Source organism: Fringilla coelebs (genome assembly GCF_963513975.1).
Source record: "Fringilla coelebs genome assembly, chromosome: 3".
Lineage (NCBI taxonomy): Eukaryota > Metazoa > Chordata > Aves > Passeriformes > Fringillidae > Fringilla > Fringilla coelebs.
Genome location: NC_140030.1, coordinates 10,620,399 through 10,636,840, shown reverse-complemented (window position 1 = coordinate 10,636,840; position 16,442 = coordinate 10,620,399). Strand labels below are relative to the sequence as shown.

Here is a 16,442-nt window from a genome sequence, read left to right as displayed (position 1 = left end):
GATAGTAAATGAAATTTTTCTGAACAACAATATGTCCTGTTTTAAACAAATAATTTATATCATCTTGGAATTTTACTTGGTACTCACAAAGTGAGGCAGGTGATTGCTCAGAGGAATTGAATGTAAATATTATCATTTGTAATGCAAAATGAAGTTATGAATGCTAGTGCATGAATCGAAGCCTGCCTAGCTGACAGCTTGCAAGATACATCTGGCCTCCAGGACAATATTCCACTCTCCTATAAAATTTTACATCTCATCTGACAACTGGCCTTAGTGTAAATAGGACTGATGTCATCCTCTCCCAGTTGCCAAGAACTTGTAAAGTCTTGCATTAGATTTACAATTTGTTTATCCTTACCAATTACAGAGGCCAAGGCATACTTCTGGCCCTATAAATGCCTGTATAATACTCATGCCTAAGGAGAGGACATGAAAGTAAGCAAAGTAAAGTGCTGGATATAAAACTCCATGACTTGGAGAAATAAAAAAATATGCATGCACAGCACTTTGAGGAAGCAAGTGTAGTATAGCCAGGACGTCCCATGCTGACTTTAATTGTACTGCAGCAAATTAATATCAGTACAGGGACACACCACAAAATACCATGCACAGCCAAATTCAGAATTCTTGGAGGGTTTATAGTCTCATTTTTAGTCCTTACAGCTGAAGCTGTATCCCATGTTCACTTGTGCTGTTTCGTGTTATATTCCAGCTTAACATAACTGTGCAGGCATACCTGAAGTCACACTCCCCTGTGCAGTGAACATAACTGAATGTGCTTGAATGTGGCATGTGCAGTGTGTGAAACAAGTACAGATGTTGTTTCATACATCCTTGGCAAACCAGTTACCAGATATAATATTCTGTGTAATTATACTGCACGGGTCTACAAAATATGTGGGATTTTTCCATTTAAAAAACCCATCGTTTTGACTCCTAATTTAAATATAATTTCAAAAGTATTTGGATGATTATAAATGCCAAGTGTGTAAAATTATTAATTCTTTTAACAACTAATTCTTTTTAATTCTTAGCTTGTGTGTTTTATCATAAAAGCCAGATTGACACAAGTAAAGTATCAGTAAAGTCTATAATGACAACAGGAACGACTAAGAACATAACTAAATCTTACAGGATAAAAATGTTAAATTGGAGGATGTCCTTCATTCTTCTACATTTTAAACATTATTAATACTTGAAATTACTGTTCAATCTTTTATCTACATTTACAGTAACATCTAGGTTTTAAAATCAAATTCTTCTTTTTCCTAACATGTGTTTTGGGTCAGTATTCTGTTTATTTCTTCCATGTATGCCTCCTTTATCCTTGAAGTTTTGTTTCCTTGGGTTTTTTAAACCCTTTATTTCATAACACATGTCCTTTAGGTTGAATACAAAACAACTTCCAACATCAATGTGCATATCATATTGTATTTTATTAAAATAAGTTACAAGATCCCAACTTACTGTCCCATTTTACTGAAAGAAGGCATAGGCATATTTTTTCATTCTGCCTTGCCATTTCAAAGTTTTATATAATGTAATATACTGTATCCATTCTTTTTTTTTTTTCTGTATTTACTTTGAAGTAAGAGAATAAAAAATGTAGTTACTGCAGAAAAGCAGTACCTGCAGTAGAAACTGAAGCACAGCAGTTATGAGTAGCTTCATGGCTATAAAGTGACTGTACATGAAGATCCTTAGGGTCACTGTATTTTCAAGACTCTTGTCTTCCTGAAGTCTTCTTGATGTTTGTCCATAATAATAAGCCACTGCTGTTTTGTAAGCTATGCAATGAAATAAAGCTTCCTGAAAACAATAAAAAGGCTTGATTCTAAAAGCAAAATGATAGCTCAGACAATCTGCTGTCTGTCTTGATATGCCTTCAGCTTCTCAGACACTTCCTCTAGTGGTCAGTTGTTAAGGGCAATAAAATAGATGGCTATAAGGTTTGTTTTATTTAAAGTCTTTCTCATTGCTGCATTTTCAGAAAACAGTCTGGTTTCTACATGAAGTCAATACATGCTTGAAACAGAGATTTCTAAATATATTAGAGTTCTGTCAAGATCTGGCATCTTCCCAAATAATCTCAACAATCCTAATTTATTAGAAAGAGTTGGATCAGATGATACCCAGGGATGGGGAGCAGAAGGTGATGGTCTCTGCTGTGTTTTCCAGGTTCTCTTGAAAGGATGCTGGGGATAGAAGTGGCCCATCAAAGAATAACTTTGAAGGAAAGCCTCAGTTCTTTGTATAAAGTCTAATCCTACCTTAAACCCACAACATTTTCTTGCTTAACATGAGCTCTTGGGGCAGAAAGATTGATCTCTGAAGGACGTGCTACTACTGAGATGACATTACAGGTTTAAATATCTTGGTGTTCAGTTTTAACTAATTCCCTAGATTCTAGATTCCCTAGATTTATACATTATAATCTGGGAAAATCTGAGTTCTTCCCCCTGCTTTTCCCAGGCAGATAAACTGAACTCCAAGCACACTGCATGAAGAGTGACGTGTAATTAGATCTCATAAAAATAACTTTGAATTTATTAAAAAACTGGGAAACTTGTGTCCTTGGCAGAAGTGTTTATTTGACTTTCAGAAACTTTGGTAAACTGAAAAAATCTTGTATGTATCTAAATGATGTATAGAACTCACTACTTTGCTCTCCTTTTTTTTAATCTTAAATAGTCCACTGTTCCTTGATTTTGAAGCCTCAGAGATTGGGATGATAACCACAAACACAATGCTCCTTTAAATCAATTCCTACTTGAATAAGAGCACCTTTCACAGAAAAAAGCATTCAGTCTCAAAAATTTTCAGCAAAGAAAATCTGTGACCTTCTCTGGTAAATTGTAGCAGTGATCAACCACTCTCACTTCTAAAAATTATGCCTTATGATGTACCACAGCTTGTCCAACTTCAACTTCCAGTTATTAGCTCCTGCCATGTCATCTGAGGGCGTTTATTTCAGCATTCAGGCTTGCTGTGGTACAACAGAGATCACCACTTTCTCTTTGTTTATTGGTTGGGGTTTTTTTTCTCTCCCACATGTTTGTGGAATGTCTGATCCGGGGTGGCGCACTGCAGCAAAGGCAGCCGGCAAATCCCAGCCCAGCCGGCCCCTGGGGTGCCCTGGGCACCGGGCCTGCCCAGAGCCTCCAGCCTCAGCACCCTGCCCTGCAGCCTGCTCACGCTCCTGCATGCCCGGATACTAACAGGCTCACACATTTTCAGGGAAAAAAGGTGCTTGAAAATCACTTGGGACAGCGCCTGCCTATGGAGGTGGGATGCAGAAGAATACCACAGATAATGGGACTGTTGTCACACTGCCCGTGAAGTTGTCTGTAAAGTTTTGGGACATAATAGGAGGGCTCAAAACTGAGGGTTTGATGTAACGGTAAAAACCAGCCAGAATAATTATGAGTTTGATGAACAGTGCTTGATGTTCAACATGGCAGATATAATCTAGGGGGCATATGCATTTATTTTATCTGTATCATGTTGCTCTTCAATGAAATGTGAAAACATAGTGGTGTTTGCAATAGCCTATCTTTTTTGAGGGTGATTTCTAAAATCACCCTCAAAATACTTTCTTCCCTGGTTTATAACAAAACAGTTACCGCTAAAATACCAGGAAAGTGCTGAATGCAGGTGATTATGTCAGAAAAAGGATATATTTTGTGGACAGAGCTTCGAGGTGTGAGGTCACTGAGTCCTGGAGAGCAGCTATGGCTTCACACTTACAGGACTCTTCAGTTGTTACAAGACCGCTCGTTATGGCTCCTAAGAGAGAAAACAACATTTACTATATTTACTACAATTATTGAACATTTTAATCCCAACACAATGCTTGATCCTGTGGAAGGATCAAACCCACGCTGTGAGACTACAGCAAGCACTGCAAGCCAGGGCAGGTGGGAAGGAGGAGCAGCAGTGAACAGAGACTGGGGTGTAGCCAGGACAGGGAAGAGAGAGCTCAGCTTGAACCAAGAAAGAAGCAGAGTAGGATGTTCCTCACCTGCCTGCCTGGATCCTCTACACTCTTTAAATTAGACTATTACTGAGAAAAAAATAAAAATAAAAATAAAAAAGGGCCTGGCTGCAGAGACCAACCAGCCTCCCTTCAACTTTAATTGTGTCGCCCCACAAGTACTCTTGGTTTCTGACATTTGCAACATGCATGCCTAGGGAGGATGGACACAAATCCATTCAAATGTCACATGAATATAGATGGAGGGAATGACATCATTCAAACAGGCCCAAGTGAATTTAAAATCTAGCAGATAGTCACAGCAATCAAACTGGAGGAGCCAGTTAGTATGACAGAGGAGTTACCAGTCCCTTCAGAAAGGGAAAGCAATCATTGCTATATTCCACAGTGCTTCCATTTAATTGGTTCCTAAGTCTTGAACTCAGTCTTCCAAACTTACAGGGGACCAGCCTCAGCTGTCCTCAACAATTCCTTTTTCTCCATAATTCACAGAAAAAGCCCAGCAATGATGACAATTTCACTGTAGTATAATAATGTCAAGCATCAGTAGATGGCTCTAAGTTCTCGGCTGCATGAAAGGCAATTTAACATCACCTACTCCATAAAGGAAATAAGTTAGGGCTGCACTACTTTGCTGAAGGCTGAAAACAAATGTATCAACAGGTACTGTAGTGAGTTCACCATCCACATCTGAGACTGGAATAATAAGCTTCCAAAAGCAAAGCCTTCTTAAAAGAGAGCCTACATTTACATTATTAATAAGTTATCAAGAAGTATTACGTGTATAAAATAACCATCTCTTGATAAATGTTTTTTTTTACATTACTGGAAAAGGCAACAATAGCATATTAATAAATTTTGTTTTCTTTAGATATATAAATGCATAGCTGATCAATGACAAACAATGAGCCTTGGAAAGTAAAGTAAATTATACAAACAGTAAATTATACACAAGTACATTTGCCTTTTTTCCTGGACTGTTTTGGCTTCTTTTTTTTTTGTTTGGTTTGGGTTGGTTTTTTTTTTGTCAATCATGCCATTAATACTCCCATTTAAAACAAAACTGCAAAATCTATGAGGTTGCAGATCTGGCAGTGCAGAAACTCATTTGTTTTAAAGCCAATGTTGAAATTGGTGTCTCCTTGATTCCACTGAGGCTGCATTTGTTCAGCTCCCCTCTTTGGAACATTCCACTGGCTTTATGGTCAATGTACAAAGAAGAGCTGTTCAAGAGTCAGCTGGAGGAAGGCCAGTTCAGAACATCACAGCAACGTGGTTGGTTTCCAACCAACTGCCAGTTAACTTTTTCTGTCTGCATTTAAATTCTCCAATGATGGATACAGATCCTCCTTGGATTTTGTCTGTTTTAAAAAAATTATTTTTCCAACCAGCTCTGGCAATTGTCCAAGGATATTCTGAATTCTTCTACAGTCCTACTGTGAAATTGAGAGTGTTCCAGTATTTGATATTCAAAATTTGGGGCATTCCTGTTGCCACTGGGATGCCCAACAAGACACAAAAAACATGCTAAAACTGTGTTTTTACACTGCCTTTGTGGTCAAGTCCAGACCAACAAGAAACTATTTTTGCAGATGGTGTTTGTCTATATCCACCAATTTTATAACTGTGCTCTTACACAGCATCTTTGGCCACTTGATGTGATGGCAGGTGATTCCCATTCTGACCCAGGGGAACAGCTGGGCAGCTCTTGAGGTCCCTTCCCACCCAATTTAATTTTGGATTCTACTTCAAACTGTGGGGATGTTCTGCCAACACTTGATCCCAGTATTGCCCATCTGAAAACAGTTGGTGAGTTCATTCTTGCCCCACTCAACTTAGAGGAGACCCCACGAATCCAAGGTTTAGCACTGCAGCAGTTCTAACCTGAGTATTGTTCCCCTGGGACCCCCCAGCCACTCTCCAAATGCTGGTAGGCAATGGAGGCAAGTGCCCTAAGACCCTGCTTTGCCAACACCCCCCATTATTCCATTTCAGGAATGCAGATTGTATTTTTAAATACAGTGAATCCTTCAAGGTATGATGACAGATAAGAGACAACATTAAGCTAGTTTTAAATACTGTAACTGCTATAACTAAAGAAGAAGGAGCAAACTAGTTCAAAATGTTTTGGAAAGAGGCATAAAAGAATGAAAAGGGATTATACTTCCTGAGAGCTTGTGAGCTGATAGATCATTTCTCAAACAGATTAAAAATGTCTAACACATTAAAAAGAGGTGCTTCAATAAATAAACATATTCAGAAAAAATCTGAACATTAAATTCTTACTTGAGTTCTTACTTTTGTCATCTGAATGTAAGATAAAGCCTTCACAGCAGTCAAAGGTCTGTGATCCACTCACACAGACTTGCTGCCAGTCACAGGTTCCTGGTGCACACCCACCAGTTCACACAGGACGTGCTTTGGAGAAGCAGTTATCCAAAACCAAGATAACATTTTTTAATGCTCCCCAATGGCAATGCTTTTCCATTATGGGAGCCTCTCCTCTAGGAATCTTATCAGGAACTGCTGAGATGTGTAACTGATCTCTCCTTGGAGCAGCAATTGTCTTACTGGGGATTAATACAATAATTAATGCAAGGGATACCTCAGACCTTGCTCCCTCTGACCCAGCTGTGTAACCCCACCAGATGTGAGGTGCCACATCAGCTCCAAAGGCGCACTGGGAAAGGTTTCCAGTACACAATAAATTCACAGTAAGGAGACTGGGAAGGAAAGAAGCACTTCTGAAATTGTTATATTTTTACTGTATCACAAAGTCACTGAGAAGCCAAAGAAAGGAACAGCAGGATAAAATTCAGCCTGGAGGGAAGGACATCACCTCAAACAGTCTTGCATGGTGGTACACACATTCCACAGTACTGCAAAGTGTGCGACTAACCCCAGCTCTTCTCAACAATTTGTCAGTTCTGGGTTTGCTGAATATTACATAAATTAGGGAAGGCCTTATTTATAAGTTGACAAAGACTGCAGGATGAGTATTTACTAACATTGTTACATATGCAGTTCTTTGTCTCTCTGACATTTGCAGAAGTGGGCAAGGCAGAGTGACACAGAACTGAGCTCCTCAGGCAGATACAAATATATTTACATGCTAACAAGAGCTATTGCAATACATGCACTTGGCTGGGGAGAGCAGGGCTGGAAAGGGATCAGCAATCTGCTCTTACTTGAGCACGTCCTCCTGTCTGGGTTGAGGGTGTAGCCTTGGTGGCAGTCACAGGAGTAGAACTGATCACCCCTGACACAGACCTGCTCGCAGTCGTGCCTGCCAGGCGCGCACACGTCGGCAGCTGAGGGAGGCATTGCAGAGAAAATATCAATCCACATCCAAACTTTAGAGAATATCAATCCACATCCAAACTTTAGAGAGTATCAATCCACATCCAAACTTTAGAGAATATCAATCCACATCCAAACTTTAGAGAATATCAATCCACATCCAAACTTTAGAGAATATCAATCCACATCCAAACTTTAGAGAGTATCAATCCACATCCAAACTTTAGAGCTGGTCACAGTGATTCCCATTAGCAAATGTATCTTGATTTGCATTCACACCAGGATGTTTTTACTGCATGTCACTGTGCTGTTAACCAGAGCAGGGTGCAGAGAGCGTGTTTTTATCTGGCTATCAACAACACAAAATTAGTAGGAAATTTTGGAATACTGGCAACACTTTTTTGCAGCTGTAACAGATGGCAAAAGGAATGGAACTGGAAGTGAAGAAGTTACAAAACAATTATCCAATAGAATTTGAGAGAACAAATCTCTTGATTTTAAGAGACTATCTGGCATTATTTCAGCTCTAATTGAGTTGGAGAAGACACTGTTTTATGGAGTGAAAAGACCATAAACAGAAAAGTATATGTGGCTGCTAAAAAAGATGTGACACCCACTGCCAGTTACAAAGTGGGCACTTTATGTGTGAGGCTGCTGTTTTCTGCCAAATTTAACACGTCAATTCTGAAAGGGCAAGCTGAGAAGGAGTTCCTATATTTGGATATCTATGCAGTAAGAAGGCCCAGTAAGGCACAAGAAAAAATAAAGGGTGGAGAAAGAGAGAGAGAAAAGACAGCAAGAAAGAAAGGAGAAGGGAAAAGAAGCAAAGGAAAAGAAGAAAAAAGGAAGAGGTAAAAGAAAAGGGAAAAAAAGACCCTCTCCCAGACCCAGACTATTTTTGCATCATTTTTTACACATCTTTGTGATATAATTGCAACAAAGACGTGGATGGTTGGGAAGTCATTAGCAGGATACTGCAAAATGAGATTTAAAAGGGGGAAAAAAGCAAGCATGTGAAGAAAATAATTTAAAGTTTGAGTAAGCAGAAGGAGAATCAGTTCTATTGAAATGAGGTTTGGGATTAGACTCCCAAAGGGGAGGCCTAACTGAATTTACATTCCATCACATGTTTATTGCCTCTCTGTAATGCCAGCTAAGAGCTAATCCTAAGCACCATATTTACAAAATCAGCTCCTAACCTAGGCAGGAAGAAATACTGAGACCCTCTGGCTTCACCTCTTTGAGATGCGAGACTTACCTTGAGAGACTTGCCCAGGAACTTCTTGGAACTGGAAGCCTAAATTCAACAGTTTGTCACACAAAATATAGTAAGGAAAGGGATTATAGTGGAAGTGGGGAAAAAAAAGGATTTTGCCTAAATAAATCATGAGACGTCCAAAGGAATTCAGAGTGAAGTTCAAACCCTAATCAAGTGAAGATAACATCGAACAGATAAAATTTGTAGATAATATATACTTGTGTGTACATCCCTGAGTAGCAGCTACATCAATGCTCTTGTTCTCCACAAGAGACCAGCACTGAGAAGGAACATTTCCCTTCATCTTCTAGAGCTTTAAGGCTGGAATATTTTTTAAGGTCCAAACATATCCACCAGAAAGAGCAATCACACTCATGACTGCAATCATTCTTCCAGCACAGTCCATGCTCACCCTCATCTCATTCCCTTGTGCTGCTTTACTGAAGAGTTTTCTGACAGAAGTGGTCCACATCACATATTGGATATGGCAAATCGTGCTCCATGAGTGTGAAAATACTGTGAAGTCCTCAAGGAAATACCAAATAGCATTTTAATTTTAACCAAATACAAGCTTCACACTACTGCAGAAGAGCCAGGGATCTCATATTACTACTGTACCTATGGAAAAACAAAGTTGCCCTGAGGTTTCAGGAGTTGTACAGAAACTCTGGGATAATTTATCAGAAAAAAAACATCAATTACCCAGATTTTTAAAAGCTGCTTGCTTTTAGTGGAACACAATTTTTCCTTAATCAGATCTTACCTGAGCAAGTCTTCTTGTCTGGATTCAGAGTGTATCCTTCATAGCAGCCACAGCTGTAGGATCCATCATTACTCAGACAAACTTGGGCACAGTCATGCCTCCCAGGTGCACACATGTCCATGGCTGTGGTGAGTCATGGTTTAGGAGAGAAACCTGTTAATTCCTCCCAGATACTGTTTTAAATGCTCAACATTTTCCCTGTGATTTAACCAGTGTCCTACTACACTATTATATTGTGCTGCAGACAGGTGAATTCAGTAATTATTTAATAGAGGAGGCAGATACTGCAAAACATGACTACACCACATCTCATGCAGTTCTGTCTTTCATCAGCAATCCCAAGAGTCCTGTACATCCCCAGTAAGGATGAAGCTAAAAACCCACATGAGATGAGCAATAACCTGCCCTGTGTCAGACTAAGCAGCTAAACAATGTTTATGGAATTCTGTGAAGAACATAAAATGGTAGATAAGTGCCAAACTGCATTTTCTGATCAACAAATTTAAAGAAAAATGCAATGTTACTGTTACTGGAAACAAGGAAAATACTACAGCTGAGTTCTCATTTTAGGATAACTCACAGAAAACATGTCCATCACGAGTTTCATATATTCAAGTAGTCTTTAATTCTTACCTGAGCAAGTTTTCTTGTCTGGATTCAAGGTGTAGCCTTCATAGCAGTCACAGACATAGGATCTGTTGTTACTCACACAGATCTGGTCACACTCGTGCCTCCCAGGTGCACACACGTCCACAGCTTGGTAGGCATGTAAGAGAAACAACCTATTGTTAATACCAAGCAGTTTGGGATGGAGTGCACACTCCTGTTTTTAAATATATTTTGATTTGGAATCAGCTCAGAAATGGCAATATTAATTGAAGGAATTAGAACAAGTGGTAGGAGAAGATATCTGTTTCAGCATCTGGCCCTAATGAATGGATCTGGAGGCACAATAAAAAGGACAGTGATAGAATCAAACTACATCTCACCATTACTTGCAGCGGAGTTTTATTTATCATTCATGTCTAGAATTCTTATTGAAAAAGATACAGATGTTTGTTGTTTCAACAGAAGCAAACAAGTAGCATCTCAAATCCAAGAATAGTGTTAATTTTTTTTTTTCCTAGCTGAACTCATTATCCAAAGAAATAATACCTGAGCAGGTTCTCTTATCTGGATTCAGGGTGTATCCTTCCCAGCACTCACAGAGGAGGGATGCCCTGTTACTCACACAGAGCTGCTGGCAGCCAGGGCTCCCCAGGGCACACACGTTCACAGCCACAGAGGGCAGTGACAGAGCTACTTCAGTCAGCCCAGAGGAAAGGAACAGGCATTACTCATTCATGCTGACACAAGTACATCTTGCACTGCTTGCTGGATTACTGGTAGTAAATGTCAGTGCTGTGTTGCTGTCACAACAAGTTACAGACCTCCTCTGCAGCCCTCCATAGCCAGGAGAGAGAGGTCATAAATGGCACGGAAATCACACATTACCTGAGGTGGCAGGAGAAAACATGCATTGAAAATGAGATGGTTCAACAAGGAGAGATATTAAGTACTCAGTAACATTACATGGGAAAGGAGAACTCAGCCATGAAAAGCTCTTCTGGCTCTTTGTATTTGGTTCCTTTCTATTATGGGATGGGGAAGGGAAGGGAAGGGAAGGGAAGGGAAGGGAAGGGAAGGGAAGGGAAGGGAAGGGAAGGGAAGGGAAGGGAAGGGAAGGGAAGGGAAGGGAAGGGAAGGGAAGGGAAGGGAAGGGAAGGGAAGGGAAGGGAAGGGAAGGGAAGGGAAGGGAAGGGAAGGGAAGGGAAGGGAAGGGAAGGGAAGGGAAGGGAAGGGAAGGGAAGGGAAGGGAAGGGAAGGGAAGGGAAGGGAAGGGAAGGGAAGGGAAGGGAAGGGAAGGGAAGGGAAGGGAAGGGAAGGGAAGGGAAGGGAAGGGAAGGGAAGGGAAGGGAAGGGAAGGGAAGGGAAGGGAAGGGAAGGGAAGGGAAGGGAAGGGAAGGGAAGGGAAGGGGTTTTACTTGAGATTTTTACTTAGATTTGTAGTTACTAATTAGTGTTAATGTGGGTATGGACTACTGGTAAAATCAATCTCCAAAGCAATACTGGTGAGATAAAAAATCAGAAGCAAGAGTGCTTAAACCTTCTCATATATTTCTGAAAACAAGGCAATTTTGTGGCAACAAAATGGCAAAATTCCCATTTTCTAAAACAAGGAAGATTTAAAATTCTGCTAAAAAAGGTTGATAAAGTTGTCTTGTCTTTACATTTTACATGAACAAAATCTCTGGGTGATCTTTTCAAGCATTAAGTGAGAAGCTGAGACGCAAATGGTCAGATTTTTGTGGTAGGAAAGTTAAATGTCCACTGACTTGGACAGCTATTCAAGGCTAAGACTTTTCCATCTCTGAGATGGCTTCACACTGAATAATGCCCTCAATGCATCAAGAACTTGATCCTAGCCAACTATTTTTCCCCTGAACATTAATTTCCCTGTTTTCAGTTCACCCTGCAAATAAATTCATTGCCTTGGTCAAAGCGAAAGAAAATCCTAATTGCGACTGGTGAGTCCAGATTTCTGACCAAAAAGCACTCTAGAGCTGTAAAGAGACCCAGTTTACCACACTGTCTTACAAGACCCTCTTAGATTCATTTGGTTTATAGGAGTCTTTTTAAAGACTGTTTCCTTCACCCTGTTTTTTTCATGAATCCCAGATTCTGGCAAACTGCACGCAGGTGACTCAGAGTTCCACCGTGGAAGTGTACGTGTGAGCTCTCTGATTTACCCTCCAGCCTTGCAGGGGCCTAATTTCTATGCTTCAGCACAATAAACAGTTTATTCCTAAGAACAAGAGATTTTTCTTTGCTGCTATGAAAGGACTTGCTTTGGTGAGAACATAGGTGGACACGAGTGCTGTGTTCACAGCACACATACCTGTCCAGCCAGGTGGGCACTTGTGAGGATCTGGTCACACCAGCAGCACAAGGTGCTGTCAAGCCAAACCTCAAGGCATTTCCTATGCTAATTATTGGCAGTGTCCTGTCTGCAGATGGTCTCACACATTTGTTCCATACCTAGAGAAAGAGGTTTATTCACTTTAAACATACTCAAAAGGTATGGTGGTAATTTTTAATAAGGCTCTGAAATAACAAAAGTAACACACTGCCAACCAAGTTCCCAAGGAAGTGGCTGTTATTTTAATTGCTTTACAATGTAATTTATACCTATTTTACCTATTATTTGCTGGAGATTTATTTTAAAGTAAATTTCTTAGAAATTCGCTAGAAAAATCTATTTTGCACAAGTTTTTAGTCAGAAAGTTGTAATTTGATTTTTGTGAGTAGGGCTGTGTCACAGCTATCTATAGGCAGTTCTAAATTCTCCAGATTACCTTTTTTTCTGTAAATGACAGTAACAGCCCACTCTGGCTTAGCATTGTTAGTGGAGTTCTAGCCTAAACCAAATACATACAGCATTTTTATAAGATCAGCCCTGAAAAAGCAAAACTAATTAATCCCATCCCGCAGTTCCTTGTCTAAATCAAGTTGCAGAGAAGTAGAGGGAGGTGTGAGCCTGGCACGCTGGAAAAGCCCAGTAGTGCCTAAGGAGTGAAAGCCTGTCCTGAGATGACCTGCTGGTGCATTTGGGCACTTTATCCTGCACCAGATTGCTCAAGCCAGTGCGGTGCTTTACCTGCCATGCTGATTGTAGTACTCTGAACCTACAGGGAATCCCTTCAGCTCCACACTCCCACCCTCCTTGTTTCCCAGTGAGATGGGAAAAGAAACAAGCAGCCTGCACAGGTCTGGTGTGTACCTTCAGTAATTCAGAAAATATATGCAGTCAAACCTTGTCCAGATTGCTGTGATTCCTCTTTCCCTCTAAATCTGACCAGCTGCACAAGGAGGTCCACTCCTTGTGTCAGGTCTGTTACCTACACTGAGGTCACTATTCAAAATGAAAGGCCATGACTTGGCCTCCACTGAAAAAGTGGGTTGGCTTGTTTGCCCAATGGATGGTAAAGGAAATATTTAGATGTGATACATAACACTTCTGAAAAACATCTTTCTTAAGGAGTGGAACCGCAGCAGCAGTCAAAAGGAGCCAAGTTACACTGCTCTCTTGGACTGCTCCCCTTACCACAGAAAGTCTCCCTGAATCTGGATGTCAGCTTTTCGATCACCCCGTAGGTCTCCACATAGAAGACGTGTTCATCCAGAGGCTCGCTGGCCATCATCCTCAGGGACTGCACGTCTGCCCGGTCCACCCCGACCGCGTAGATCTCGATGCCAGCTGTCCGCGCGCCCGCCGCCACCCCTTGAACCTGGTCCTGCGGCCGGCCGTCCGTCACAACAATCGCCACCTTGGGGATGCTGGAGGTCGCTGGCCGGGCGCCCATTTCCTCGGTGAACACTTCTTCCATGGCAGTTTGGATGGCAAGGCCCGTCATCGTGCCGGCAGACAAGGGCTCAATGCGGGACACAGCCTCCTTCAGAGAGGCTTTGTCAAAGTAGGTCCGGAGGGGAAACTCCACCGTGACAGTGCTGGCGTAGTTCACGACGGCCACGCGCGTCGTTCTTTCACCGACATCCAGGGTATCGATCATTTCTGACAGGAAGATTTTCACTTTCTCAAACTCCTCAGGTCGGACGCTGCGGGAGCTGTCTACGATGAAGACGAGGTCCAGAGGCCGGTTCTTGCAGGCAGTGTCTGCCAAGAGGGAAGGAAAATGCTTCAGTTACCTCCTACACGGGACAGGCGCTCTCACCCAAGGGCAGCGAGTCCTGTCATGGCAAACTGCTCCTGCAGATAATGCTGGTTGATTTGAAGAAGCTTCAAATTATAGTGAGCAACATATTAGAGAGCCATAAATATTAATTTTGACAAGTAATAAATAACTGGGTTTTTCTAAGCATTAATAGATAGGTGCACATTGGAGCCCTCAAAATGTCTAACTATCCTTGAAACAAAGGGTGGTGGTTTTCATGTAACAGCCAACACAGAGATGAAACAATTATATATAAATGTATTTACTGTTTAAAGCTTGAATTCCAGTTTTTATAAGGTAAAGAAATAAAATTGCAAAACATCTGACTGGATCATATAGAAAATGTATCCTAATATTTTTTTGGATAGTAACAATATAAACTGCTAATTAGGAATTATTTCTTGTTTGTAAAGCACAATCCAAAATACACAACAAGAACAAATAAAGGCCAACAAGGAAAAAGACACAAATGATGTTGTAAAAAGGCTTCTTTGGAAATTGTTATTGTTTATGGCTTGTAGAGCAGAGAGAGAAAAATGAAATTACTCATGAAGGAATTTTATATGTAAAAATAAACATTTACACACACATTTCCAAAATTCCTCACTGCCATATAAATCTAGACAGAAGCAGAAAAGCCATAGCTTAGATCACAGACTAGCATCACTTCTAGGAAGACAAAAACCAATCAAGACAGTGACAGGAGGCAACTGAAATGTCCTCTCCCTGTCCTGATACACATCCTGACACAAACAGTACCATGTACTAATTTATACCATCAAGGCTGGATTTGCAGCTGAAAAATGGACAACCCAAAACAAGAGTATTTCTATAAAAGAGACATCCTGGCTCACCAGTGCATTAAATAGCAAAATATGAGGTGTTCAGTTTGAATTCACACCTTGAAGGCTGTTTTGGGAACCTAACACACCTCTCCTGGCTACTATCAAGTTGACTTTTATTATTCCATTCCAGCTTAAATTAAAAAAATCTTCACAAGTATCTTAAAAGTAGAGGTGAAAACAGCACTTTTTTTTTTTTTTTTACAAGGCACTAGAAACCTTTTTTCTCTAATTCAAGTGAAAACAGAGGGGAAAAATGAAATTGCACAAATTCCCTCAGGAAGCTCAGCAGCATAGGTAATTTTGCCTTTGGATGGAGTAATAGACCAGACAAATCTAGGATCCCACCCAAACTCAGTTTTGCCTTTGGGAAGCTGAAAAAACATGAAGAAATGTTAGTGCATGCATGCGTAGCTTAAGACATGGAAAAAAAAAAAAAGGAAGAAAAATAAAAGACAAGCAAGGTTTGCCCCCCCAAAAAAATAAAAAGAAAGAAAAGAAAGAAAAGAGGGCCAGTGTTTGTAGGTAAAACCTTTCCAGCAACCTGGTCCTTCCACAGGTGTGAAAGAAAGATGTTTGGAGCAATGAGCGCAGGGGGAAGGGCTGCGCGGGGCTCAGGGGCGCGGGGCGCAGCGGCAGCGCGGAGCGGCCGGGCCCGGAGCGGTACCTGCGGAGCGGCCGCCGGGGCGCGGCTGCCGGCGCGGGCGGAGCGCGGAGCCCCGCGGGGCCGCGGGCAGCGGCGGCAGCGCCAGCGCCAGCGCCAGGCAGCAGCTCAGGATGCCGAGCGCCCGCCCCATGGTGCCGCTGCCGCCGGCCCGCGCCCGCCGCGCCGCCTTTAAAGCTGCCGGGAGCGGGAAGGGGGACGGGACACCGAGGGGCATCGGCCGCCCCCGCCGCCTCCTCCCCAGGGCGGGCCGGGGGCCCTCGCTCCCCCGCCCCGATGGGCGCGCTCCCCTGGGAGACGGAACATTGGGAACGTGCGGCACGGCCGGGGCAGGGCTCCAACCCGGTCGCAGGGGGAGCTGAGACACCGTTCTTCCTTCCAGGCTAATTTTGCATTTCAGTCTCCCGGACAGCAGATGAAAAGAACGGGAGAAATCTCCTAATGCGACCACCGAGGCACAGGAACTGCCCGCTCTGTTGCCAGATTTGGCCTAGGGCATTTTGACCAGCTTCTGCAGGAAGCTGCAGTGAGCTTTTGGCAAAGCACGGCGTAAGGCACAAAGGCACCCTGATCTCCAGCACAGGGCTTTAGAAGACGCTTTTGCCAAATCTGCATCTCGTTGTACTGCAGTGGGAAAAATGCGTATTTTATGATTGGCTTTTCGCAAAATATTAAAATGAATATTATATCTGCTATGTTAGCAAGTTATGCTGTATTAATTTTCTTTAGTAGTGTGTTTAATATAGTTTTAGGTTATAACATAATGTTAAAATAGAAACTATGCTATGTAAAATTTTTTTTTAAACGGAGGACTTGCACGGAGATAGCAGCCACAGGACACACTAA

At 41.7% G+C, this 16,442-nt stretch overlaps 1 protein-coding gene across 1 annotated transcript; it reads right to left on the bottom strand.

Annotated features, from left to right (window-relative positions):
• Positions 1-3,661: 3,661 nt before the first annotated feature.
• MATN3 (matrilin 3) lies at positions 3,662-15,838 on the bottom strand (the record flags this gene model as incomplete). The annotated part of the gene is made up of 6 exons (XM_084201675.1): positions 15,600-15,838; positions 13,463-14,032; positions 9,952-10,074; positions 9,319-9,441; positions 7,186-7,308; positions 3,662-3,789 (listed from the first exon to the last, which is right to left on the bottom strand). Exons 1-6 carry the CDS (start codon positions 15,811-15,813, stop codon positions 3,662-3,664), a joined length of 1,281 nt encoding a protein of 426 aa, XP_084057801.1. The 5' UTR covers positions 15,814-15,838.
• Positions 15,839-16,442: the final 604 nt, after the last annotated feature.